This window comes from Labrus mixtus, chromosome 8 (genome assembly GCF_963584025.1).
Source record: "Labrus mixtus chromosome 8, fLabMix1.1, whole genome shotgun sequence".
NCBI classification, from domain to species: Eukaryota; Metazoa; Chordata; class Actinopteri; order Labriformes; family Labridae; genus Labrus; species Labrus mixtus.
The window spans coordinates 25,550,070-25,575,806 of record NC_083619.1 but is presented as its reverse complement, the minus strand read 5'-3'; the positions used below and the strand labels follow the sequence as shown (position 1 = coordinate 25,575,806).

The following is a 25,737-nucleotide window of genomic DNA, read 5'->3' as shown; positions in this document are numbered from 1 at the left end:
GTTCTTTTGTTAGCTTTATTGTATTTACTTGGAATACTTTAATAATTTGTTTCTCTTCAGGAGGGCCACTTGACAAGCCCCTGGATCTTCGAGGCTTCAAAGAGCGAGTGGTGTAACCCACTGGTGCTCGTACCAAAGAAGGATGGAAGCATAAGGTTATGCATCGATTTCAGTTATCTGAATTCAATTCCTCAATTTGATTCCTATTCAACATCAAGAATTGTTGATCAAAATACTTGACCACAATAGAACTCTCCAAGGGTTATTGGCAGGTTCCTCTCACTGAGCGGTCACAGGAGTTGACAGCCTTCAGGACACCATGGGACCATATCCAGTTCACAGTAATGCCATTTCGGTTCCACGGCGCTTTCCACCTCCTGTTGCAATTCAGAATTTTAAGCTCTTGCCTTTAGAGTATTGATGTCTGAGACCATGAATGCATTTTGTGCTAGAAGTCCTCACTGAATAGATAGTTGTGCATGCTCACATGAAAAACTATGCTGAGGTTTCTGTACTGTTCTGTTACACTAGTTATTTGTATTTATTTATAAGAAATATTAGAGTTATTACCATTTTATTCATGTTTGTTTAGAATTCTTTTTTTACTTAAAAAATAAAGAAATTCTGTTAAATATAAAGATGTATGCCAGTTTTCTTTAAGTCTATGAATATTGTCTTTGGTGGTCAAACTGTCTGCAATATAAGGGGCAACCGCTGAAATTTTGCCTAGGGCACCAAAATGGTTAGGGCCGGCTCTGTCTATAACTTAAAGGTCCCATATTATGCAAAACACACTTTACCATGATTTTCTTACTCTAATATGTGTCCCTAGTCTGTCTACAATCCCCCAGTTGTTAGAAAAGTAAATCCTCTTCTTTTGCCTGCTCCACAGGGGTTACTGCAGCTAGGTGTTTGTTCTGCCCTCCGAGTCTGCCTTCTCACAGTAAAAAATTGGGCATGGAGCGAGAAAGTCCACACAAAGACTCACATCCTCTTTCAGAGAGGGGCGGGGTCAGACACAGCTCATTTACATTTAAAGCTACAGACACAGAAACAGCCTGTTCCGAGCAGATAGTCACTGGATATGCTAATATCTGCAGATATTATGCTGGCTGATTTATCGGTCGAGCTCTGGATGCTAGTGCAATTAAATGCGTAGCCTTTGCACGCAATTGGCGTATAACCACATAATCTACAGGCTGATCTGAACCAATCACAGTAAAATGTACACTTGCTGAGTGAGAAAGCATTGCTTGTCTGCATGAATACAATTAAATCAGATAAATTCTGACTATAGTGATGTGATTGTTGCAAATCCTTTCATTGGGATAACGATGTAACTGCACTTACTTGTGCAGCCCTATAGCCTACCCTGACCTATGTTTTCATTTTCTTTTTGTTCTTTTTATGGAGGATAATTATGATTCCAAAGAGGTGGAGAATCTCAAGTCCCTGGTGTCCGACCTCCGTCAGCTCTTGGACCTGCACAAGAAATACGACTACAGACTTTCACTTTCAGCCTTTGAGAAGGTGTGACTTTTATGAAAAACCCATTTTACGATACACAAATGTACGACAGAGGATTAGGGCCACGTTTAAAAAAAAACATCTAAAATATCGAGATCAAACTCGTTAATTTACGATGCATTTTAATCTGCAGCTCCAGAGCTGGTCACCGTCACAGTGGAGAGCAGTATCCTGCCTTGTGACGAGATTCTTCTACAGCATATCAAGGTAAGACAACACCACTGCTGGAACATTAACCCTTGTGCCCTCCTCAAATGTATTTATATTTTTCTGCTGTGAAGTTAAACAATTTCCGACTTGCTCAAAGCTACCAAACATTCAATTATTTTCAGGATTGTAACCCTTTAAATGCTAGGTTATTAGTTGAATGGTGATTTGAATCTTGAATATGTGAAAGACTAGCAACAAAGTTGATTAGATTGTATTAGTCTGTTTTATGTACCCTCTGGACACAAAATCTGCAATAAAATCATAAATATTTGCTTTTGTATAAATTGCTGTTTTTCTGCTTTCTTTCCTGCTCTTTTTATGGCTTTTGACGGTAAAGAGAGAGAAAGAGAGAGAAGCGAGAGAGTACAGAGAAAGCGAGAAACAGAAAAGCGAGAGAGTACAGAGAAAGCGAGAAACAGAAAAGCGAGAAAGAGTACAGAGAAAGCGAGAAACAGAAAAGCGAGAAAGAGTACAGAGAAAGCGAGAAACAGAAAAGCGAGAAAGATTACAGAAAAAGCTGATCCACTCACTCACATACATAAATACATCTATACACATATGACTATTGTTATAGCCCTTTTCTTTTCTCTGAAAAAGGCTTTTGTTAATCTAGTTTAGAGAATTGTGAACCAATGGCCTTTAATTTGCAGTTTATTGGGGTTGTTCCGTTGGACAAGGCAATCAGAATTACTGTTGCCTGTGGTATTGATGTCAAATGAATTAATCTCCCCAAGACAGCGAGATTAGATTTGTTAAATACCAGCAGACTTAATGTTTTTCCTGTTTAAAATCTATACATAAAATGAGGAAGGTTATAAATTCAAACCCAGAATGCAGAAGAAGTATGCCAAAAAGTACAGACGAAAAGAATAACATTTTTGTTAGAAACCTCCATTTGACAAATAATACTTGATGCCTGGATTTCCACAGTCCTCCACATCAACGCAATCCTTATCCTCTCATTAAATATGGGTTGACTGCTGAGCTGGTTCTGCTGTATTTCAATATGATTCCCTGTCACTATCACATACGATAAGACAGCTTGACTCTCTCCTGACCTGGATGGGATCATGTAAATCTTCTCATATCTATTCTGAGTAGTCGTTATTTCCAGTAGTGTCTATATGATCTGCCTCCCACTTATTTCTATTTTTGTTTGTTGTCTTTCACTCTTCAATCCATCAAAGTCTCACTTGGCTCACAGTCTGAACATAAGATGATTTTTGATCCCCCTGAGGTATACAGTATGTACATTCTCCTTATGCTATCTGTTCTGAAACACTGTGGACTTCATAATGATGTCACTGTGTATCAGCTCTGCACTAATCCTCCTCCAACTGTACAGTATCTGTACTGCTCTAGAAAGATGATGTAAATCCTTAAAATGCTACCTATATTCTTGTTGCACAGCTGAAGTTTACCATGCTTTACCTCCAAATCTTTTTCAGCCCCCCACTGAAGGTCCCTGAGTGAAACCCCTCTGTTGTAAATCACACACAGTACTGTTACACCTCCTCTTTATTGACAAAAACATTAACCTTGCTCATGTTGTTGAGCAAGGCTAATCTGCTGCATATGTTGGGGAGGAAAATATCTCTTTTGAACTACTCGATGTACCCACTTCATCAGGGGAATATACAACGTATGTAAATCCAAAAAAAAACAAATCCTGCATACTCTGTGTCCAGTCTGAGCTTTTTATGTGGTTTTATTACAGGTGGGGACACAAGAAGCGGTCACCTCCATCCACCAACAGGCTTCTGTTCAGAATGTCTCACTCCTTATAAGTTACTGTGTTGCCTGAAATTGTATTCGGAAATGCTTCAACTCTCCGGAAAAAGTAATTGGTGTCGACAATTACATGCCACTTAAAAGACGGCTTTGGCATACGCTGTGGACCAAAATGTGTAATAATGTATAAAAAAAGAGAGACAACAGGAGCACCATCGGTATCCATCAAAGCACCGGTGCTCATGGAAAGGAATATTCAAAAAAAGGTGGAGGAAAACTGGTAAAAATGATGCAGGTCCAGTCAAGATGATTTTAAAAGTACAAGAGGTCTTATAATTTATACGCGTTGGTGTATTGGATCACTTATACTGATGACTTTTGGTTTTATGTTTTCCTCCACAGTATGTTTGATATATATAATACATCTCAAATATTTGAAAAACCCAACACTCAAAGCCTTAGGTAATGCTAGAATCTTGCTGATTTTATTTGGTAACAAAGTAGAGAAACTGGAGATGATGTCCAGACTGTATGTAACAAAGTTCCTGACAACATCCCTTCCCCTTGGTAAACTTATTGAAACCTGAGTGCAGAAGTAAGAAAACCTGGAATATTTTGGCTCCTGCCTCAAAGCTGCTGAATTCCTGAAAAAACAACAGACTGCACAGACTTCATTGACCCTCCTCTCTCTCTCTCTCTCTCTCTCTCTCTCTCTCTCTCTCTCTCTCTCTCTCTCTCTCTCCTCTTTTCCTCCAGTCGTGTGTGGGGAGATCTCTCTTGGAGCTGGAGAGGAGAGGTCGGACGTCTCTCTCCTCCAGCAGCAGCAGCAGCAGCCGGGTTTCTCTGCTTTCAGCCTTTTCTCCGCTTCATCATGGATCTGTGGACTAAAAGTGTCGCTGGGATTATCGCTCAGATCGCGCTGCTGCTTCTCTCCAGCTCTCACAGGACAACCGGAGAAGGTGAGCAGGCTGTGCGCTTTTTTCACTTTTCACTCCCCGGAGGAGACGGAGTGAGTCCGGGCAGCGCAGACCCCCGAGGGGCTGCTTTAACGGGGCTTCATCCTACTGTCGCTTGGGGGAAATACAAGGCTTTTGGATACACCTTTCTCTTTTTATCTTTATGTGTAGTATGTTTATTGGAAAAGGTGCGGGGACTTTGCTCTTTATGAAGGAGAAATGTTACTGCTCTCTTTTGCGCATCAGCGCACACTTTCTGTTGTCTGTTGTAAGAGTTTAAGTGCAGTGAGTCGTTGTTGCTCCCTGAGCAGGTAGAATGGACCATTCGCACAATTTAAATTACCGAATTTCCCTTTCCACTGTTTTGCTGCTTTTTGCTGCTGTTTTACTACATCCAGCGTCAGACTGGGCACATTTCCATTTGCGTATTCAAAAGATGATTTTTCCTTTTACAGGAATTTTGTATTTCCTTTCTCTCTCTCTGATTGAAATTCTGTTTTATTTTCACCAAACCATGTCCAGAGGCTGTTCATCCACTGGGTGCGTAATGCAACGCCTTCGCTGAATTTGTTTCCTGGTTAATGTGATGGAGCAGCGTGGTGGTCACCTTCGGCTCACACACTAAAGAGAGCAGCCAGAGTGTGAAAAATATGAGTGTCATAGCCTTTGCAGTTTGGAAATGTTAGGATGGACCTGCAGGCTTTCTTGTTTTTATTATAGGACTTCTGTAAAGGTGAAATTATAGGAGCAGCTGTTTTCCCCAAACACTGATCCTGTTAACATGACATGTCGTTTGGGGAGAAGATAATTAAATCTGTGCAAAGAGAAGGAAAAGGTGAAGGGAAGATGTACTAGATAAATTGATGGCGTAATGACACGCCCACATTTCGCCTCAATGAAGCAGGTGGTTGTAAAAAGTTCCTCCATCCTTCTTCAGATTTGCAACTTCTGCATGCATCCTCATGCTGCCATGCAGGGATATATTTTCCCTCACTCCCCTGCATGCTTTCCTAATCCTCTGCTTTAACATCAGCCACCTTCCTACATCAGCATGTCTCCATGCCTGTAGTCCTCCATATGACTGAACGTCTCTCACACATCATCATGAGCCTGTCATACCGGGCACAGTAATCACTCAGGTGTGATGGTTCTGCTGCACTTTAATGGAAAGGCAGTCGACTGCAAGACAGGTAGGGATTGACGCAAGATAGATCTTCTTCTACAGCTGGACTGATGAGAACAGAGGTGACGAAAGGAGGTGTCTATTGGTAGTTTTATTTAAAAATCCATCCTTGTTCTTTATCCACATTTCTCTCATCTCCCCCTTGAAGTCCTCCCCCTTTCTATCTCTCCTCCTCCTGCTGTTTTTTCTCCTCCGGCTATTGTTTGTCTCTAATATGGTATTGTCTCTTGTCTTTCTGCTTGTTGCGTGATGTATTCCTGCTGTTTTCTGTCAGCTTCTGGCCTCCTCCTCTGTCCTGGCAACACATATGTCTCCCCTGGTCGATGCAGGCTTTCTCTCTCTCTCTCTCTCTCTCTCTCTCTCTGCCCTCCTGCTGTATCCGAATCAGAGAGCTGCCGCTGTGTCGCTGTAGCTTTCCTCCCTAATTCTTCTTCTTCAGCCCTACCCTGCTGCTTGCTTTCCTCCTCTTTCTTTGCTACACCTCCTTTTCTGTCTGCACCCCTCTCCTCTGTTCCTCTCTTCTTCTTCTTCTTCAGGTTATTTGATGTTCCTGTCATCACCTCCTTCTGTGCAGCTGCTTCACGCTTGTGACCCAGTCTAATGGAAATGCTTCAGTTTGTCCCCCCAATTTTATCCCTGTCAGGGCGTAAAAGCCTCTGAAGCAGCACTTAAACCACAATGGGACACTAAAGCCTTCCACTGAGTATGACAGGGTTTGCAGCATTTTAAGACATTGTGGAAATCTTGGATGCACTGCAAAAATTGGGGATTTTTTGCACCTTGGTAAAATAAACATTAAGCTAAAAATGTATCGGCATGTTTTAGATCTCATGTGATTAGCGATAAAATTGTGTTCTATTAGAGCAGAATGACACGGATAGATATTTCATTAAAGGCTCAGGTGTCTGCAGGTCCAGTTTTAGTGGCTCTATCTCTTATTAGGAATGAAACAATTCATTGGTTTGACATCGGTAGTGTGATATCGGTCCTGTTGACAGACATCCTCCTGTTGGCAAATCATGTGGCATGAACTGGTGTCAGCACCCGATTCTTCATCTGTTGTGTCATATCAGTGAAACGAGAGAATATGTTTGCATTTTGAGTGTTACGCTAAAGCCATTTTCAAATTTGGCAAAGAAAATTTTGCAACAGTCTGCTATACAACACGAGAGTGAGAATATTTGCCTTCATAACAGTGCTATGTGTAGTTTGAAAGAATAACAATACCAACAAAAGAGTGGAGAAGAACATAATGCTTATCGGAAAACATAATGCAGCAGTTTAATTACATGCACGGAGATCGTAGCGGTAGCGTACATACAGTCTATGGTCGTCCACCAATCCCAGAAATAAATGACACCACCCCCTCCCCCTTTGCTCCAGGTGAATTCTTCTGGTTATATCCTGCTGCAAAAATACTAGGGTAGGAGAAACCCGGGCTACAGTTGAGTGATAAATTTGGCTGTTTGCATTCATGCAGCATGCAGCTCCTCCATTTTTTTAGAAGTTTTGTGAAAGAGTGAAAGCCAAACAAGAGCTGTAATGAAAAAAAACCTTTGCCTGGCCCTGATTTTCACAATCCCAGCATCTCTTCCTCGTATTCATCTTGATTTTCACGACTCTTTCTCCCTCTCCTCCGTCTATCTCTTTGTTTATCTCCACCCAGCAGCTCCCTCATCATGCGCAGACCATAAACCACAGCGGTGTAATAACTTAAGACTGCAGAAGTGGAGGATGCTAAGGTGCAGGTTTTTAGACTGAGCGTTACATCTCCTTCCGCCGCCCTGCAGTCAGTTCTCTGTTCATTACGGGGGTGGTACTAAATGACAACAAAGTACAAATACATATTTTAACAGGCACAGATGGTGCTCCGATGACTTGTTAGCCGGAGGAGTGAAGCACTGGGGTTTATGTGATGAGATTCAAGGAAGTCAGAGTGTGAAACAGCGTCCTGCAGGGCAGTAAAGTCACAGTGCGTTTAATCGGCTTCTGATATTACCAGCAGGACAGAGCCGCTGTGTGTTTTTCAAAGAGCTTCCGTCATGATTGCAGTGGAATAAAGACAGGTCGGTCATGTGTTTGCAGAGGTCGTTATGTAACAGTGTTCATAAGTGTTCAGGTAGGATACCTTTTTTAAGATTATGAGGTAATCATTTAAGAAGATTTGTCTCTCCATTTGTGGGCCAGAGTCAGATTCCAATAGCAGTCACAAACTATGAGATTATAAGATTGTTAAAAATGTAGAGTTTGCATCTGTAAGGATATGGATATAACACAAGAATTTAAAGAGATAAATCACATTCTCTTTGGGGCCGTCTAGACCGTCTAGTTATATTCCCAGTCTAGGGGGACTTAGACTTAGGGTGGGGGGGGGGGGGGGGACCTCGGCCCTTAGTTGCATGTCGTCCCCCTCTCTCCTCCCAACATTTCCTGTCTCTCTTCAGCCAGCCGTTCTTAAAAGGCAAAAATGGCCCCAAAAACATATTTTAAAAAGCAGCAGTTTAATTGACTACACAGTTAAACAATGCCTAAAACAACAAACACAGCTTAATCTCCTCTAACCAAAAACGTTTAAAAGTTTTAACCAATTACATTTTTGTAGCCTGGGCTCCTAAACAATGAAACAGGAGAAAAAGGGTGGGAAAAAAAACGGAGATCACAGAGCTACATGCTGGTGTTGTTGTGAGTGTGAGGTGAAGGGCAGAGCGGTGCTGCAGCAGCTGAGATTTAGCTGTGATGTGAGGCGTGATCCAAACAGGAAGCAGCAATTTCAGTTGAACTGATCAATCAGAAGCAGCACCTGCATCAGCACCTGATTTACAGACAGACACCTGCAGACACACACCCACAGAAATACACCCACACACTGACTGCAGGGGAGGAGACAGAGCTGCACAGACCATAATACACAACTGGGCCTAGTTTGAGTGCGCCCTGAGACCAAAAGTTAAGCTTCTCTTTGTCCATGTATCCCCTGTCCCTCAGCGCACCGCTTCCCCACCTTCCCTCCTTTAGTGTTCTGATCAAGTGTAGATTTAGTAGGTTTAGATATACAGCCTGAAGTTGATTCGGTTCTTAATTCTTTTAAGTATTTTTCAACCAAATAAAAAAAATAATCTTTGGTGTGGAAAGTCTGTTGTCTCCCCTTGACGACCGTTGTGCCACTATACATACAGTGTCCCTGAGTGGGCGGGGCCTCTGAGTGACGTTTGAACAAGCTGCAGATAGCGTCGCCCTGTTAGTGTGATCACAGTGCTGAGAACAACAAACCAAGAGGGAGTTTGACTTCACTCTTTTTTTTTTAGAAATTCATTACTCAACGATATGTTAAGTTAGGATACATTTGATATCTGCATTTTATATTATATATTCATGTTTAAAATGTTTAAAATTATACCTTTGCGCATCTGTTTTCTCCCTTTTGAACACATGCTTAACGCAGTTACATTGTAGTTTATTTGGTTTAGATTCAGGCACAGAACCAGACAACACATCATGGTGTTGGTTAGGATATTGACTTAGTGTTTCTTTTGTTTTCACACAAGACCCAAACTGCAGTCTCCTGAGCACTTTTTGGAGCAATTTATTGTGGAAGTAGTCCGACTGTAAAGAAGATAAATATCTCACATAGTTGCCAGCTGCTGCTTGAAATGGACTGATGAGAGCAGGAAGAGTGAATGTAAACAGTTGCAGCCTGAAACCAAACTACGATGCTAAAAGACACTAAAGCAACCTTTGTAGAGCTATTTTTCTTTACTGCCTTTGTGACCGAATTTGACACCTTCCACTTCACTCAACCGTCCTTTTGTAACATAGACGTACAGTAACGCTGTAAAGAGAAAATGGTAATGTATTCAGTATTGAGGCTGTTCTTTTTGTTAGGTGTTGTGGCATCCTGCAGTTTAGTGGGCAAACATGCAAGAGCCAGAAAGCAAAGACACTGAAACTAAAACCGGAAATCTTCTTTTCAATTTTGAGTATCAACACAAGGTTGGATTTGTGTTCATCGCAGCACTGGCTCTGTAAAAAGGCATCAAAGAAAGACTTGGAGAGAACCCAAATGTGAGGCCTTTTCAGCAACATTTGGCATTCTTGAAATCTTACCTCTGCTTCTTCCTCTAAATATTCTATTTGTTACAGTTTGATTAACTACTGGTGATAAATAACTATATGTAGCCTTACACCTTGGATTAGACTAAAGCTAAGACAAATACGATTCCTGATTGTGGCTTGCTGTCACACATTTAATTACATCTACAAAAAACAAACGCAGCTTGTCTCTACATCCCTTTTCACACATGCACTGCCATAAGAAGGACGCAAGAGTCCATAATGTTCACAACATATCCAAGATGGCGGACGAAACAACAGAGTCTGATGAAAGTTTTTGACTTCGTAACAATGCTATGTTTAATTTGACATATCAACAGTGTCAATGAATGAGTGGAAAAGAACACGTAAGCAGAAAACAATCAGCTTCATTATGTGCACAGAGATCCAACCATTTCACATTTGAATATTCATTTTCTTAAATGTTTAATGACCCTGACTAATCTGACCCCGAGTCTTTGAAATGCTCGGTGTTCTTCTTTAATAAATGATCATTTTAATGCTCAGCGTAGCTCCACTCGCCCGTCTTTGCTGACTGAACTTGCTTCACAGTATCAATACAAACATCAAGAGTAGTGTGTCAGTACTTCAAGCAAAAGAATTAAGAGTTTTTTGTCGATTGTACCAATTTTTCATTTATGTTCGACTTGACAACATATGGTAAGGGGCAAAAAGGGGAGTTTAAAAAAAAAAGGAAAAAAAAGTCAAAGCTGCAGAAAACAGCCTGTTAGCGTATGCCGCCTCGGGGCATGATGCGCTCTGAATAAAGAATCCAGCTGTCATCATAGATGTGTTTCACAAACAAGCCAACCGGCAGGAACTTGTTGGTTTGCCTATACACTCGGCTTTAGACGACAAACGAACACTTGACCTCTGGCTGCTCTGTACATGTGAAACCAGCATAGAATGAAAAGGTTTTGAACACCACAGACTGGACAGATCTAACAGGTAATCACTGAGAACTGTTCCTTTGCAGAGTTGCTGCTGTAATCAGAGGCCTCAAGCTCTGTCACAGAGAGAAGCTGCAGCAGTTAGAAGGAAATTGACCAACTTTTGATCTATTTGCTCCGGCTTATCTGGGCTACTTTCTGTTAACTTTTCTCACTTTAAAAAGAAGTTGATGCATTTTCGCAACCAATATGTTATCTATGGTAGATTCTTCTTGCCTCACTCTCTGTTGTACTGATTGGTTGCCATCTACTGAAGAGGTCAAAAAGCTCCATCAACACTTGGAGTATGTAGATCAACTTTATTAAATTAGACCGATGTGTGTCGGCTTGTGGCCTTCATCAGGGTCATCCTTCAGAGTAATTTCATGCCACTTGTTTCGTAGTATCTTCATGCGTGAAAAATTGAATTTCTTCAGATGGTCCATAGTTTCATAGTTGACGTCATGTTCAAAAAGTGAGGTTGTCCTGAACACTGCTGTGGGATTGAAGTCACTGAAAGCTGACGCTCCTTGGATGTCGTCCAAAAAGCTCCAGCAACACTTGTAGTTCAGAGATCAACTTTAGACCGACGCGTTTCGGCTTGTGGCCTTCATCAGGGTCATCCTTCAGGCAGGGTAATTGTTGGTTGCCGCCTACTGGAATCTATTATCATAGAGGGTACAAATATCAAAAAGGAACAAATTGTCATGTTCAAGAAAGTAAAATTTTTTTTTGGAGATGTTACATGATCAACAGTGCAAAGATCCTTTGGATAGAAATGTTTCACTGTTTACAATAAAGGTAATGTTTGGGAGCTGAAAGTGTTATTTTTCTGCAGTTTGTACACATTTTGTCCTGCACCTGTGTGCATTCTGCTTGGATGTGCGCACACTAGTTTAAAAAACATGTATTTTTAATGTTACATGATGAGTACGCTTTAGGGATGAAAGTCAGAACCTCTTAAAATGCTTCAAGCTGCTTTTTTTTGTCATGGAATCAACACTGACGGTTATTAATCAAACTATAAAAGTTGTTATATTTTTCTGAAAACGGTGTCCAATGAAATATCAGGGAATGCTTTCAGATATCACAGCTCTTCCTGAGTGTGATTTTGAATGTCTCACCCAATTCAAAAAAAGGGTGTTCAGACATTTCCTTGAAAAAAAAGACATAGATGTTTCATTATGATGGCGTAAGAAGTCAGGGATCACCAAAGTCATTTACAAGCCTCCTCAAAGGATCATACATGATAGATATCTATCTGGCTGGTGAGATATTTCACACCAGCTATCAGAGAGATTTCCATCAGAGCCGTGATTCTGAATGTGTGAAATTAATGCAAAATTATGCTGAGAAGCATTCCCAGGCAGAAACCACGAGGCTCCTTCTTCTCTTGTAGTTTTTATTGGTCGTCCTCGTCTTGTCTTTAATTGTGCCCTCAGAAAGTTTTTCTTCTTGCGAGTTATTTTTTTATCTGCTTTATTTTGCCGTTTCTCCAAACACACTGTAAGTAGGCACAACCCTGCCTTAAAAGCATTTCTACATTAATTAGTGGATCATTTAATTAGTTATGTTTTCTCTGCTGCCTTTAGGAACTCTCCAGATTGCTGCTCTAATTCTGCTTCTGCAACATTCAAAGTTGGTGCATTCAAAACATGTCAGGCCTGGTCATGTTATTCTGCACTCCGTTGTCTTTAATTGTTTGCTGAACCGTGTCGCTACATGGAGACACGTGTTGGGCTCATGTGCCCATTACCAATGCACAGTGCAATTATATAATGTGAACAGAAATATGTGTGCATAAGATGTACAAGAAAACATATTTATATTTTGAACCCATTGCACAGTGACCTCCTTTGTAGTTTTTCTGTACAGTTATTTTGTTCTTAGTTGTTACAACAACTTATTTATTTATTCTACTCTCATGTTTAAATTGCTATTCTAACCCTTAAATATACATACTGTGCGTTTAATCAACAGATTTCAGCCGCTCAGTGATACTTCTTCTGACATTAAACTGAAGGTCACATGTAAAAACGTTGGAAAGCCCTTTGAGACTCGATCAAATCGTACATCAATGGATCAAGATAAGAACTGAACTGATGTGTCCTGGTGAGTAATAAACTCATCTCTGTTTTCCTCCTGCTGTTAGTTTAAATTAATTGTACTGGCCCTGGGTGTTTTAAGCCAACATGTAGGTTATAGTTTATTAAAAAGATGTAACAGCCTTGAGTAAAAGACACACATCTGACCTGCTGCTAAACGCAGTTTCTCTCCCTCCCTCTGCACGACTTCCTCGGGCTGTACATTTAACAGCTGCAGTGGAAAGGCTTGTTGAAGTGCAGCAGTGGTCAGAAATCAGAGGCTGTAATGAACGAAAAAAAGCTCCTCAGAGTGTGTATTTACTCTGCAAGATTAAAAGAACATTCAAAGAGCAAAAGACGATAAGCCTGGCTGTTTGTAAAGGGGATATAAACCCTAGAAATTAACTTGATGGAAAGTTAAGGCAACAAAACGTCACTTTCACACCTTTAAATAGTAGTTTCAGAGGTTGATTTAATAGCACAATAACTTTCAACTGGGAGACCGGCGTCTTTCCAATGTCTACTTCACGGCCCAATCGCCTGATTACTGCAGTATGTAACTGTGGCAGCGGGCTGAGGTCATCTCGAGGGAAGTGCGTACAGCTTTATAGCACTAGTTCACACACAAGTCATCAGTGATAAAAGTAAGCCAGTAGGCCTGTCTCTGTACCGTTTGAAAAATCGGCTGAGGCTGTGAGGAAGAGGATAGCGACGGGATAGAGCTAAAAAGAGAAAGTGACCGAGCAAGATTCAGTGTACACCCCTGCGGATATTATTCACAACAGATTGCGATTTTAAATAAATCCATCCAAAGCCAAAAAAAATATCTTTCCTTGTCGATCTTCAAGTTAGCTGTAGAAGTTTGTGACCTTACCAACTCAACTCTCAACTAGCAAATGGCCCCCTCAAATAAAGCCATTTAGCCACAACCCATAGTTACCATGGTAACAGTTGAACAGTTTTCAAACAACAGGCTGAAGATGCTGGCAGGGTCAAATTTGCGCAGATTCTGTAATATTTCTTTGCCTTGCCAGTCAACATGCTTACCACAAAAAACAGTTGATGACAAGGACGTTTTTTGCGCTTAAGACACCGAGCGCTGAAAATGCGAAAGAAACACAAGTGGACACAGGCCGGCTTATGGTCAGGGATTAATGGCAAAACGACATCATGACAGATACTAAGACTTAACTTTTTATTTTATTGTATAAAGCCAATCACTTTTTAAGGAAAAGACCAAAAAGAGAAGACGGACCAAATGAGGGAAAAGACAGAGGGACAGAAAATATGACAGAGACAGACAACAGGATTTATTGCCTGAAAGAAAATTACTTTAGAAAAAAAGGAATCTGGCATTTATAAGCTATAACCGAAAGGAAAAGAAAAGGACCTACAGCTCGTTCAGTCCAAGGTGTCGTCCTTCAGCCATTTAATCCTCAGAGAGCTCCCGTTCCATTGTTCATCATTCACTCAATAATCGCCCATGACTTTACTCCACACGTTGTTTGGTGTGATGCTGCGCCGGCGCCGTGGGCAAGGTCTGTCTGATGCCGTTTGTCAGAGTGAACTGAAGGAGCTAAAATTACAGCCCCAGAGGTTGTGATGTTTGTCTTTCTTCCTTCACAATAATTTAGCATCTGTGTGGCATGAACCACAAGCCCAACAAGCCGGGTGTCATATAGAGTTATTAATGAGAGTGAAGCACTCCGGCTGTTTTATTTCAAAGCTCACTGATTCAAGATTAGTTTTTTTTTACAGACACCAAGAGAAGATCCCTGCAGAGCATGAAGTCTGTCAATTTTTTATCAGATTTTTCTTATATTAAATTTTGGTGGATTCATTGGCTTGGATGGTTCATCAAACACATGTGACTTGTGTTATAAAGGAGAGGAAATATTACCGTTATAAAAGTTAAAAAGGTAATATAAAAATATTTTTGGTGATTTTCAAACTTTTTTAAATAAACTTCATGTGCACACTGCAAAAACTCTAAGCAAGTGAATCATTTTTATTATTTCTAGAAATCAGACAAATAGATTTGCCGAGATTTGAGTTTTTGCGATGCAGAATCAGAAGTCCACTTGAATTAAATCCATCAGTACAAATATATTCTCTGTTTTTAATACAATTATAAATTGCCTGTTTGATGTAGCTAAGCAAAATTTACACCAAATCGGTTTGAAAAAACAAAAACATATTTCCATTTAAGAAAGATAAAAAGGCTGACATGAAACAAGCCCTAGTTAAATTCACAAAGACCTCAAACAGCTGCATTAATCTTAATGGGAGTAAAGAGGAACAGTGGCGGTTCTAGACCACTTTTACTGAGGGGCCCAAACTGGGGCCACATGTTTTGTCAGAGGGTTAGGGTAAACCCAGGTCAAAAATAGACAAAGATGATCGCTTCAAAAAAATATATATATTATGCCAAATAGTAGCGCATATCATAAAATACCATGATATATATTTGTTTCAGTAACAGTATGTGGGCCACAGGGTGGGACCAAGCTCAGTGGGTTCTGGCCCTGCCTAGAACCGCCCATGAAGAGGAACAAAAGGGGAAGTTATGCAGCCACAAAGTCCAAGAAAGGAAGTCTTGTTGGATGGATGAGTCAACAAAAAAATCAAAAGATTTTTAAACACAGATGACCCCACTTGGTTCCCACTTACAACCAACTAAGAACTAAAGTTTTAAAGTAAAAACCTTAATCAGGTGTGTATTTTTAAACCGTAAGGAAAGGATTTTTTTAAAAATAGAGATTTGTGTGAGTAGGTCTCAGTCATCCAGGAAGCAGTAAATTCAAAGCTTGATCCAAAGGCAACAGTGATTTGTGACGGTTCTGATAGGCACTGAAACACTATGAATCAGTAAATTTGTTGTTGTAGAGATCATGACGCTGGTCGCTTATATATGATGACTTCTGAAAACCTGAAGGAGTACATTTCAATGAACACACACTAAACACCACAGACTGAAATGCCAGTGATTTCTATGACTACCCAGATAAATCTACGGGGGTTATGCAGATCCTGCATAACAGCCACTCAAACATCTGGATATATTGTAAACTCTGCTCGCTTCCCCCCCCCTCCCCCCCCCCCCACCCCACCCACCCACACATACACAGCAGGTGGTTTATTGTGTAGCATTGTTGTCGTGTAGTAAGAGATACAAAGTCAACGCTTCAGAAGAGCTGTTATTTGATTCCAATCACTCCCCTTTATTCTCGTAACTTAACCTGCTTCTTTTGTTTGGCGCAGCTGCTGTGTCTAATGAGGTCATTATTTAGCTCTTGATTCTGATTCATAACTGCAGGAGCATATTATACAGGGGGGCGGGGGGGGGGGGGGGGGGGGGGGGGGGGGTCTGGGTGTCGTCATCCAGAACATTTTCTTACCTTCTGGTAAATTTCCAAACACCAAAACAGCTTCCAGGACATCATACAATTTACTTTGGTAAGAGCCTGGAAATAAAAAGTAAGAAGTTATTGAGTGTTTCAATCTGCAGTTCAGAATTTTTTTTGTGACCCCCCCCCCCCCATCCTGTTATCTGGATCTGTGGTTACTTTGTAAAGATAAACTGAGGCTGTGACGGTACAATCTCAGCAGCTGTCATAGTATGAAATACAAACATATGGAGTGGCATGCAGTGTGTATTATGGACATAGAAGACTCCTTCTTCTTCCTCTGCAGATCAGGTTCTGGAAAAACACGAGAGCAAAAAGGGGGTCATGTTACGATCAATACCTGAACCAGCTATAATATTGCACTGCACATCATTTATTCATATAATTATATCTTCTCTGGCAGCGACAGAAATGAAAAGTTTTTTTCCTATACGCCATTAATCATATTACTCATCACCCACATGTGATGGACGGATGGTTGCACTCACTTTCCCAGATGTCATCTACAGGTATTCTCTCCGTCACACTCGTCCGCCTCTCTCTCTCCTCTTCATCAGTCTTCCTTGAGGGTTTTTTTTTTTTTTTTATCTCCCCTCAGAGCTGATTTAGAGCCACTGGAGTATGTGCCATAATCATAGCCTAATGACAGATAATCTCAAGAACACTAAATGACTTTAATCCTAGCCTAATGACAGATAATACCACCACACTCCTGCTACGTGAGTGTGTGTGTGTGTGTGTGTGTGTGTGTGTGTGTGTGTGTGTGTGTGTGTGTGTGTGTGTGTGTGTGTGTGTGTGTGTGTGTGTGTGTGTGTGTGTGTGTGTGTGTGTGTGTGTGTGTGTGTGTGTGTGTGCGTGTGTGTGCTGATTTGCATTTTCACCCTCCTTCCTGAGTGTTAAAATAGTCGTGGCTGACTGCACCGCCTGAGTCACAGATTCTGTCTTCACAGTTTCTAACCTAAGACTGTTAGAAGCAGGGCTGGTTTCTATTAAACAGGTATATGGATGACAATATCTTGGCTCCTGAATGGTGGAATGCCATTTTTTATTAAAGCCCGACAGACATGGAATTTGGCCGATACAGATATTAATATTAAGGAGAAAAAACATCCAATACGATATCATGGCCGATATCTTTCTTAGATCTATCTTCGATCCGTAGGGATTGATACAGATCTACACACTTATTGCGCTGATCCCTCAAATGCAGTAAAATTAGCCGATACCGATTTCTTCTTGTTATGCTAATATCGGCCGATATTATCGGCTGGATGAGAAATCGGTCAGGCTCTAAACTTAACAGAACACATTTTAAATTATAGAAAAGAAGACTAGAAAAGGCCAAGGACAAGAAGGAGGATACCATTTTTAGCATGTTCTGCCTTAATCTTTAACCTACAGACAAGAGCATTGGTCTTTTCCCGTCTTTTTTCTGTATTTGCTAATGCCCTCTACCAAAGAGTACTGTCTTTTTTGTTCATGGAAATAAATGAAATTGAACCCTCTATACACTCTCAATAGGTATTATATGTTCTGGTAACTTTATATTGGATGGATTTACTGACAGGACGTTAATGTGCTTACGTAATTTTTTGCTCGTTTTCTATGTTCTAATGTCATGTTATTCTCCGTGCTGTCTTGTGTAATTTGCTGCTTGAATTTTATAGAAAAAGTTGGACAGTTAATCATCATCTGAGCATGTTGTGACGTTACTATCATGCTGCATGCTTGATGACTCACTGAGTTTTTGTAGTGAAGAACAAAGCTTTAAAGTAGGTTGTAAGTTTTGTACCCAGACTTTTTTTTTTATGAGCGGGCTTGTCAGTTTATTTTTCGTCATTCAGATGGCAAAGAGAGGCGTCCTGTTTGACCTGAAAGTCAGCTGTTGAGTTTGACATCAGGTGAAACAGCCTTTTGCGAAAGTCGAGGTGAAATTCATTTACATTCAGACAGGTGCCACTTTTTATTTTATTTCTCTGCCTGTCCTCCTCCAGCCGTCCTGTGATCAGGACACAAAGAAGGAGACATGACAGGCAGGTGATCAAGATTATTTGCCCTGATTGTGCCACTATTTTTTACTCTCATTTTACAAATCAAAATAAAAACAGTGTGGTTTTAGTTTTTCACATATTTGAAGCTGAAGGGGAGTTATTGAGATTCAGCGGGCATAATGACAAACTCATGGATGTCATTAGCCACCAGATAAAGTCTTTTAAAAGAGTTGGTTATGTAAGCTGCGAGGTTCCGGTGGAATATTAGAGGTGTTTGATTAAATCTCCGAACTCATGAAGCATCTTTAATCTCCTGCAGGATTAATCTGGATAAGAAAAAAATGCTGAGTTTGGTGCAAATTCAGCAGCCTATTTACAGGGATGGCGCTGCCCTGTCTGATTGGAATTTATTGCTTTTCAGTGTACTAGCTGTTTGCATAGAGTAGAACATAAACCTGAGAAAATAATGTATTGGGAGTGTGGTGAAGCCTCCCCATGCTGTATGATTCATGAGCGGGCAGCAGCAGTGAGAGACAGGATGGGGAGAAGGAGGACGTACAGCGGAGGATAAATCCCCTTCATATTTCTTCTTTAGTGTCATTTATGGAAATGTGTGCAGGCAAAGTGGAGCCATGAATGGGATGTGATGAAGTCAAGGTTACAGACTGAATGTGCACATTCATGGAGCCACCAGACGTGAATGTGGATTTATTAAACCAGCAACAGGTAGTTAAGTGAGGAGCTGATGGAAGACTGCTGTCCATGCGTTTGATATCAGGCCCGGCTGAACTGCCGTGTTTATGCAAGGCAGCCTGCGGGACAAATGTGAGCGATTCCACACATGCACAAAACTCCTGAACATGTCCTGAAACCTCTGGGGTTGGCTGCATGTGTGAAAGCAAACTTTCAAATTTTACATCCAGAATTTGACCTGCCGGCCCCCGGGTGAAATTTCTGTGTGAAATCTGAGGTGAGCCAATGTGAGGTGAAGACGTTTATATCTGGAGATAACCAGTGTGATCGTCATGCATGAACTGAAGTAGGTTACATTATTTTCTGATCCCCAGTGTGTTATCTGCCACCTGTCTGTAGATACTGAATATAGCTAATTACATGCATTGATACATGCCAAAATCTGTAAGTGTCAGACTCCGACCCTCCGTCTGTCATCGCTGATTTTTGCAGCGTCTCTTTTGACATCATTTCTCGCCTCTTGGGACCGTTATGCCCCTCCCGTCCAAAAGTGAAACATACTGCTGTGATGAAGATAGAATAGGATAGAATAGAATTACTTTATTGATTCCCAAACTGGGAAATTGTGGTGTTACAGCAGCAGGTTGTCCAAACACACAATATTAGCAAATTTAAACACAATATAATATTAAATACAAAGTAAATAAGCACTAAAAATATCAAAACTAAGAACGGGAATATATACAACCAGGATTTAACTAACCATTACTAGTCTTAATTAAGAAAACATGAAATACAACATACTTTGCTGGAGATAGATGTAAATGTACATGGAATGGACAGTATTGACATAAAAAAAACAGATGTGTGAATAAGCAACTGGACTGCTAATCATCCTGGTTTTTGTGTCTTACTGTTAAACGTTCCAGACAAATAGATTATTTTAAAACTTTAACAATTTCACCTCATGATACTGTGCCTACATATGTGGGCAAAGGCATTCAGCAACAGATGCTTCTGGAAAAACTGCAAACTGGGAAGTTGTGTGAGATGTTTAATCCTATACTTTGTTTCACAGATGTTACGTTTGCATATGTTGCCTTTGTGCTCCTGTTGGCCTTTGTCTTATAAACTTCTACATCCAGCAGGCTACTTCAACTCTAATGGCTTTGCCTGTACTTTCCACTTTAACAAACTAAAAAATGATGAAATACAGGCTCCGAAATCCAGCCCTCAGAGAGAGAGAGAGAGAGAGAGAGAGAGAGAGAGAGAGAGACAGGTGGCGTCGCTGAGCTCTGCAGGAATTTTAATGTCACATTTTCATATGTCCCCTCCACTTTAGAATAATACGTTTCACCTTGAAAAACTGCAAAGTGTCCCCCTTAATACCTTACTTATGAACTGCATTATTCTAAATTTGCAAGGCTAATTGGCCAATATCTGTCTTCAGCAAGAGTGCATCTACATAACTTTATTCCTCGCAGTCTGGGTCGCGTTACATACGAAGATAGATGCTGATCGCAGCTTAATGCTGTCGCTGCTGTGGATATTTTATGAAGTCGCTGCTGCGTGACCACAGCTTCTGCAGACTGCTGCTCTGCACGGACTGCTGATGAGAGGAAGCAGGGCCGGTCAGTTTGCATCACAGAGGAGCACAGAGCTGAGTCAGTGGCCATTAAAGACGGGAGGGTAAGGCTGAATTTCAAACACAACGAGACAGAGTTTAATCAGAGCTAAGCACTAATGAGAGGAGTCCTCACATTAGTGCTCTCTTCCTCGACGGAGGAGGAGGAGCAGGAGGAGGAGGAAGAGGAGGGAAAGTGAGGGAAAGTGAGGGAAAGTGAGGGAAAGAAGAAAAAAGTCAGAGAGGATCAAGTTCAGGCGTCAGTGCAGGGTGTCTGGTTGTTGTATTCCCTCTGTGTTTCTCACAACTGCCGTGACATTTTCTGCTGGCTTTCCCATTTCATCCCTCAATGACTCTGCTGTTTGTGTGTACTCGCCACCATCTGCTTTCTGGATGCACCGACTCACATCTTTGAGATGATTTGACTTCATAAGACGAAACAGGAGGAGGACGAAGAGTGGTAAGCAGGGCAGCAGGTATGAAGGACAGTGAGGAAAGGGGAATTCAAACGAAAAAAGGGTTGGAAGCAGGAAAAGTATGAATGTAAAATTGGTAGGAGGTGTGGAATAATCAATAATTGTGAAGGGAGGAACAAGGCGTGTAAAAAAAGAGATATCGGACGGACGAATGGAGAGTTTAGCTTTTTCCCCGTGACAGTGACATTCTCAACTGGATCTACAATTTCAACCCCACTTGGCTCTTAATTGTGTGTGTGTGTGTGTGTGTGTGTAAACTCATTTTTGCAGAACCCTTCAAGTTATGGATTTTTGCCAGATTGCACTGATATTAATATTAATGCCCAGCTCCCATAAAAGTAATTCCAATGATATTTGAGATGTGAAGAAACAGCCTCCCTCAAACAGAGATTTCCTCTCTTACTCTTCTTCACACATCTCTCAGCCAATTAAAGAAGGACAACATGAGCAATAGTTATTAGAAATAATAAACGTATTAAACATGTCATTATTGACAGTATCCATTAGAGATTAAAAAAAAACATCATGTAGGTGAATGCTTCCTATAGAGTAATATATAAGGTGAGCTCATCTTATCACTTTAAGAATATTTGTCAACTTCTTATTGCTAATTACATGACTGCCTTTTTAAGATTAAGATAAAACAAGGTTTCTTTATTTCTCTCTTGTCACACTTTCACAATATTTTTAATCAATCTATCTTTATTTTTATAGTCAAGTCGAGTTTATTTGTATAGCACGTTAAAAACAGCCTCAGCTGACCAAAGTGCTTATAACACCTACAAACATTAGACCCTTTACAAAAAGCGCAGGTCTAGACCGTATACTCTTTATTGTTGCATGGCTGGAGGGCCGACTCGCCCCCTTGCTTAAAAGTTGTTTTAGTCGAACTAGAGAAATTAAGAATAACGTACTCACTGCTTATCTGAACGTCCCGTGAGACTTTTTAGATCAATGAGGTTGCAATGTGGAGCTACGAGCTAACTAAAATGTGCTAACAGCAGTTTCTTGCTGGTGCTCAAGGGCGACACCTACTGGATCAAAAAGGTTGCACACTTCCTTTAAATTTTCGTATTGTGACACACTGCTATCTTTTAGGAAACCCATGATCTCAGCTCTCTTTAAATTGATTTTTAAGGCTTAATAAAGAATTGCTGAAGTCCAAAGAATCACAAATTACTCATTGTGTATCTCTTGAGTTATGACAATGAGTTTAATTAAAGTTTATCTTGCACTAGACTTCAGTTTTCTACTATATCATATAATAGTTTTATCTGCATAGAGCTCTGGACGACATTATGCCACTATTGGTGCAGTTTTTTTCTTGTTCTTTTTTACCATGGGGCTGCAATAAAATGATTTGAGAAATCCATAACGACACTGAATCTCCACCCACTGTACCTCAGCAGAGGCGAGAGAAAAGATAATGTTCCTGCTGGGATTTATTCTGTATCTCTCACAATCAGAAACAATTACAACTCCTCTGAACACAGATGTGTGCCTGAGTCTCAGAGCATGCAGGCATGTGATGCTGGTCTTCAGAGAGCAGGGAGTATAGCAGCTGCTGGAGGGGTTCAGGTCTTGACCGGCGATATCACAAACCCTGTGATGGATTTGATCCCGGCGTACCGAGCAACAAAAATTGAATTTATGTGAAGCACATTATCAACTTTGAGATAAAACACTTCAGGCCTCAGCCAAAGATTAAATTAAAGACAGGCAGACAACAAATGTGTGTAATACTGTTGTGGAGCAAAGCCCACCGTTAATCCTCTGCTCCTTAACCATCAACAGCGGCATGTTCCTGACAGAAAGTGGTGGTATCTCTGTTAGCTGTTATCTGGTGAAAGGCTTCTGTTCTCTTCCTTTTCTTTTATTACTTTGACTTTGAAAGACTGCCGAGTGTCCTCCGTCAAGCTGCGATTTTCCAACTAAAAGAAGGATGTGGCAAACAAGCTTTAACAGGAGGTATTCTCCACCATGTCCTACATCTCTGGGCGCTTCCTTTAATTGGAGTCTGTCTGAGTTTTCACTCCAGCTATCACCAATTACACCGTCCTGTAAAAGTAAGGCAGCTCGGCCTTAAAGTTCTGCATCAACGCTTGTCTCCATGACTTCTGTGAAGGACAGAAAGTCTTCTCTTAGTTAGTTAAAGAGATCTATGAAGCCTTTGTGTCTGCAGCCTCGGGAAAGCTGAGCTCTGTTCGAGTGTTAGAGAGGCAGAGGAGAAGATGGAGAACATCAAATTATCTGCAGAGAAAAGGTTTTTTTTTTTTAAAGGAAGCACTTATCTTCTAATGCGTCCTGAGGGAGGATGGCGCTGAAGTAAACCAAAGTACATGCTGTGACTGCAGCTGCTGTTGTGTTTTAGTGAAGGTAAAAAGAGTCACATGCACACAAACAGGCAGAGACAGAAAAAAAAGGAGCTCCTGGGTAAACCACTTCGTGTGGCTTTTATATAACTGTACTGCAGCAGGAGGTATCGTATTTAAGTGCAGAGGATTTGTGTCTCTTTGGCATTGCTGGAAAGTAATGAGATGGCAAATTTCTGCAAGAAAAAGTCTTTGTAATGGTCAAGGAACAGTCCTGATATATGTTAAATGTTCACCGAGATGTTGTGCCTTGTGGTGGAAGTCTTACACCATAATCTTTCCTGTACCTTTAAGATTAATAAGGTCATGGCTGTAAAATCCTTAAAGGTATAATTAACACTTTTTAACATTAAAATAGTAGGTATTGAATATATAACAACTAAATATATCAGTGAGTAATGCCTTTCTAAAAAAGAGTGAAGTCAAACTCCCTTTAGGTTTGTTGTTCTCAGCTCTGTGTTCATACAGGACAGGACAGCACTTCCTTCAGTTTTCCAACATGTTTTGCTCAGATGCCCAAACATGTTTCTTTCACATAAACCCCTCCATGTCCAGCCGTTGGCCCTGCCACAGCGTGGGAAAGATGGCCCCGCCCACTAGGGGATGCTGTTAGTAGAGGCTTAACGGCAGATTTTCGATGCAAGAGCACAATCGAAGAGTTTCCAAATGAAAGAAAATACTTTTGTCTGGTCTAAAATACCGCCAAGAAATAAGAAGCACCTCAACTTTTGGCTGCGCATATCTGAATGGAGACCAGTTGTACAAACGGTGGCACGCATTTGGAACACTTGAGCTGTGCAGGAATGAGGACAGCGGTGGTCGTGGGGATGACACGGTCCGATGTTGGAGGCTGGTTGTCAGGCACTGGTTGTGGGGACGACACAGTCCGATGTTGGAGGCTGGTTGTCAGGCAGTGGTTGTGGGGACGACACAGTCCAATGGTGGAGGCTGGGTGTCAGGCAGTGGTTGTGGGGACGACACAGTCCGATGTTGGAGGCTGGTTGTCAGGCAGTGGTTGTGGGGACGACACAGTCCGATGTTGGAGGCTGGTTGTCAGGCAGTGGTTGTGGGGACGACACAGTCCAATGGTGGAGGCTGGGTGTCAGGCGGTGGTTGTGGGGACGACACAGTCCAATGGTGGAGGCTGGTTGTCAGGCAGTGGTTGTGGGGACGACACAGTCCGATGTTGGAGGCTGGGTGTCAGGCAGTGGTTGTGGGGACGACACAGTCCAATGGTGGAGGCTGGTTGTCAGGCAGTGGTTGTGGGGACGACACAGTCCGATGTTGGAGGCTGGTTGTCAGGCAGTGGTTGTGGGGACGACACAGTCCAATGGTGGAGGCTGGGTGTCAGGCAGTGGTTGTGGGGACGACACAGTCCGATGTTGGAGGCTGGGCGTCAGGCTGTGGTTGTGGGGACGACACAGTCCAATGGTGGAGGCTGGGCGTCAGGCTGTGGTTGTGGGGTCGACACAGTCCAATGGTGGAGGCTGGGCGTCAGGCAGTGGTTGTGGGGACGACACAGTCCAATGGTGGAGGCTGGGTGTCAGGCTGTGGTTGTGGGGACGACACAGTCCAATGGTGGAGGCTGGGCGTCAGGCTGTGGTTGTGGGGACGACACAGTCCAATGGTGGAGGCTGGGCGTCAGGCTGTGGTTGTGGGGACGACACAGTCCAATTCACAGTCCTCCGTTTTATGACTCACTGGGGTCCAACTCATTTTAATGTGTCACTTTTGAAATAAAATTAATTTTGCTAAGCTGCCTGGATAATGTGGATATCTGTGTGAATTTTGCCTGAATGACAAAAACTAATGATCTTTCTTTTATGGAGATGTGTTGATATTTTTTCACTTGAGAGGCAAATATATTCAAATCACTTACTTATCTGGTGGATTAGTGGATATGTGATGATCATATCTCCCCCTGGAGTCATTATTACCAGTGATGTAGCCTGCAGCTATCCCTCTGAATCTGCATAATTCAGCCGGAATGATTGACAGTGAATGTTTTTGGGCTTCAGCTGTGTTTGATCTGAACCCTGTTGGTGAAAGTCTTGTTTCCCCAGCAGCTTCTTTTACCTCCGTCTGTGTTGATGTGTGTCAAACCTGGCGGCTTAAAGATAAAGACTATTTAAATGCTGCTGGGAGGTGGCTCGCCGCTGTTTTGATCACTTCATTTGGTTGATGTCTTGTCTCCCACACAGACACCCACACCGCCGCTCAGAGTGACGAGCCTCAGTGAGAAGCAGGATTTGTTTCATCCTTTCAGAGGCAGCGGTGGATCAGTGTAATGCTGAGCAGCACATGCATTAAGGAGCTGTTTGCGTGGGCTTGCTCTCTGTACATAGGCAATAAAGTGCTTTTATGAACCGTGTGAGACTGAGAGGTCTTTTGACACCGAGCCTTTGCTAGACCCGGTCCCTTTGCAGGGCCGGGTTTCTCCTGCA

At 41.6% G+C, this 25,737-nt stretch overlaps 1 protein-coding gene across 1 annotated transcript in view; it reads left to right on the top strand.

The window, feature by feature from the left end:
- Positions 1 to 4,185: 4,185 nt before the first annotated feature.
- Positions 4,186 to 25,737, top strand: part of LOC132979529 (contactin-associated protein-like 4) — a 110,614-nt gene continuing 89,062 nt past the window's right edge. Inside the window, exon 1 of the mRNA XM_061045400.1 lies at positions 4,186 to 4,427. Within this exon, the coding sequence (XP_060901383.1) occupies positions 4,340 to 4,427 (88 nt within the window). The 5' untranslated portion in view covers positions 4,186 to 4,339. The remainder of the gene's footprint in view (positions 4,428 to 25,737) is intronic.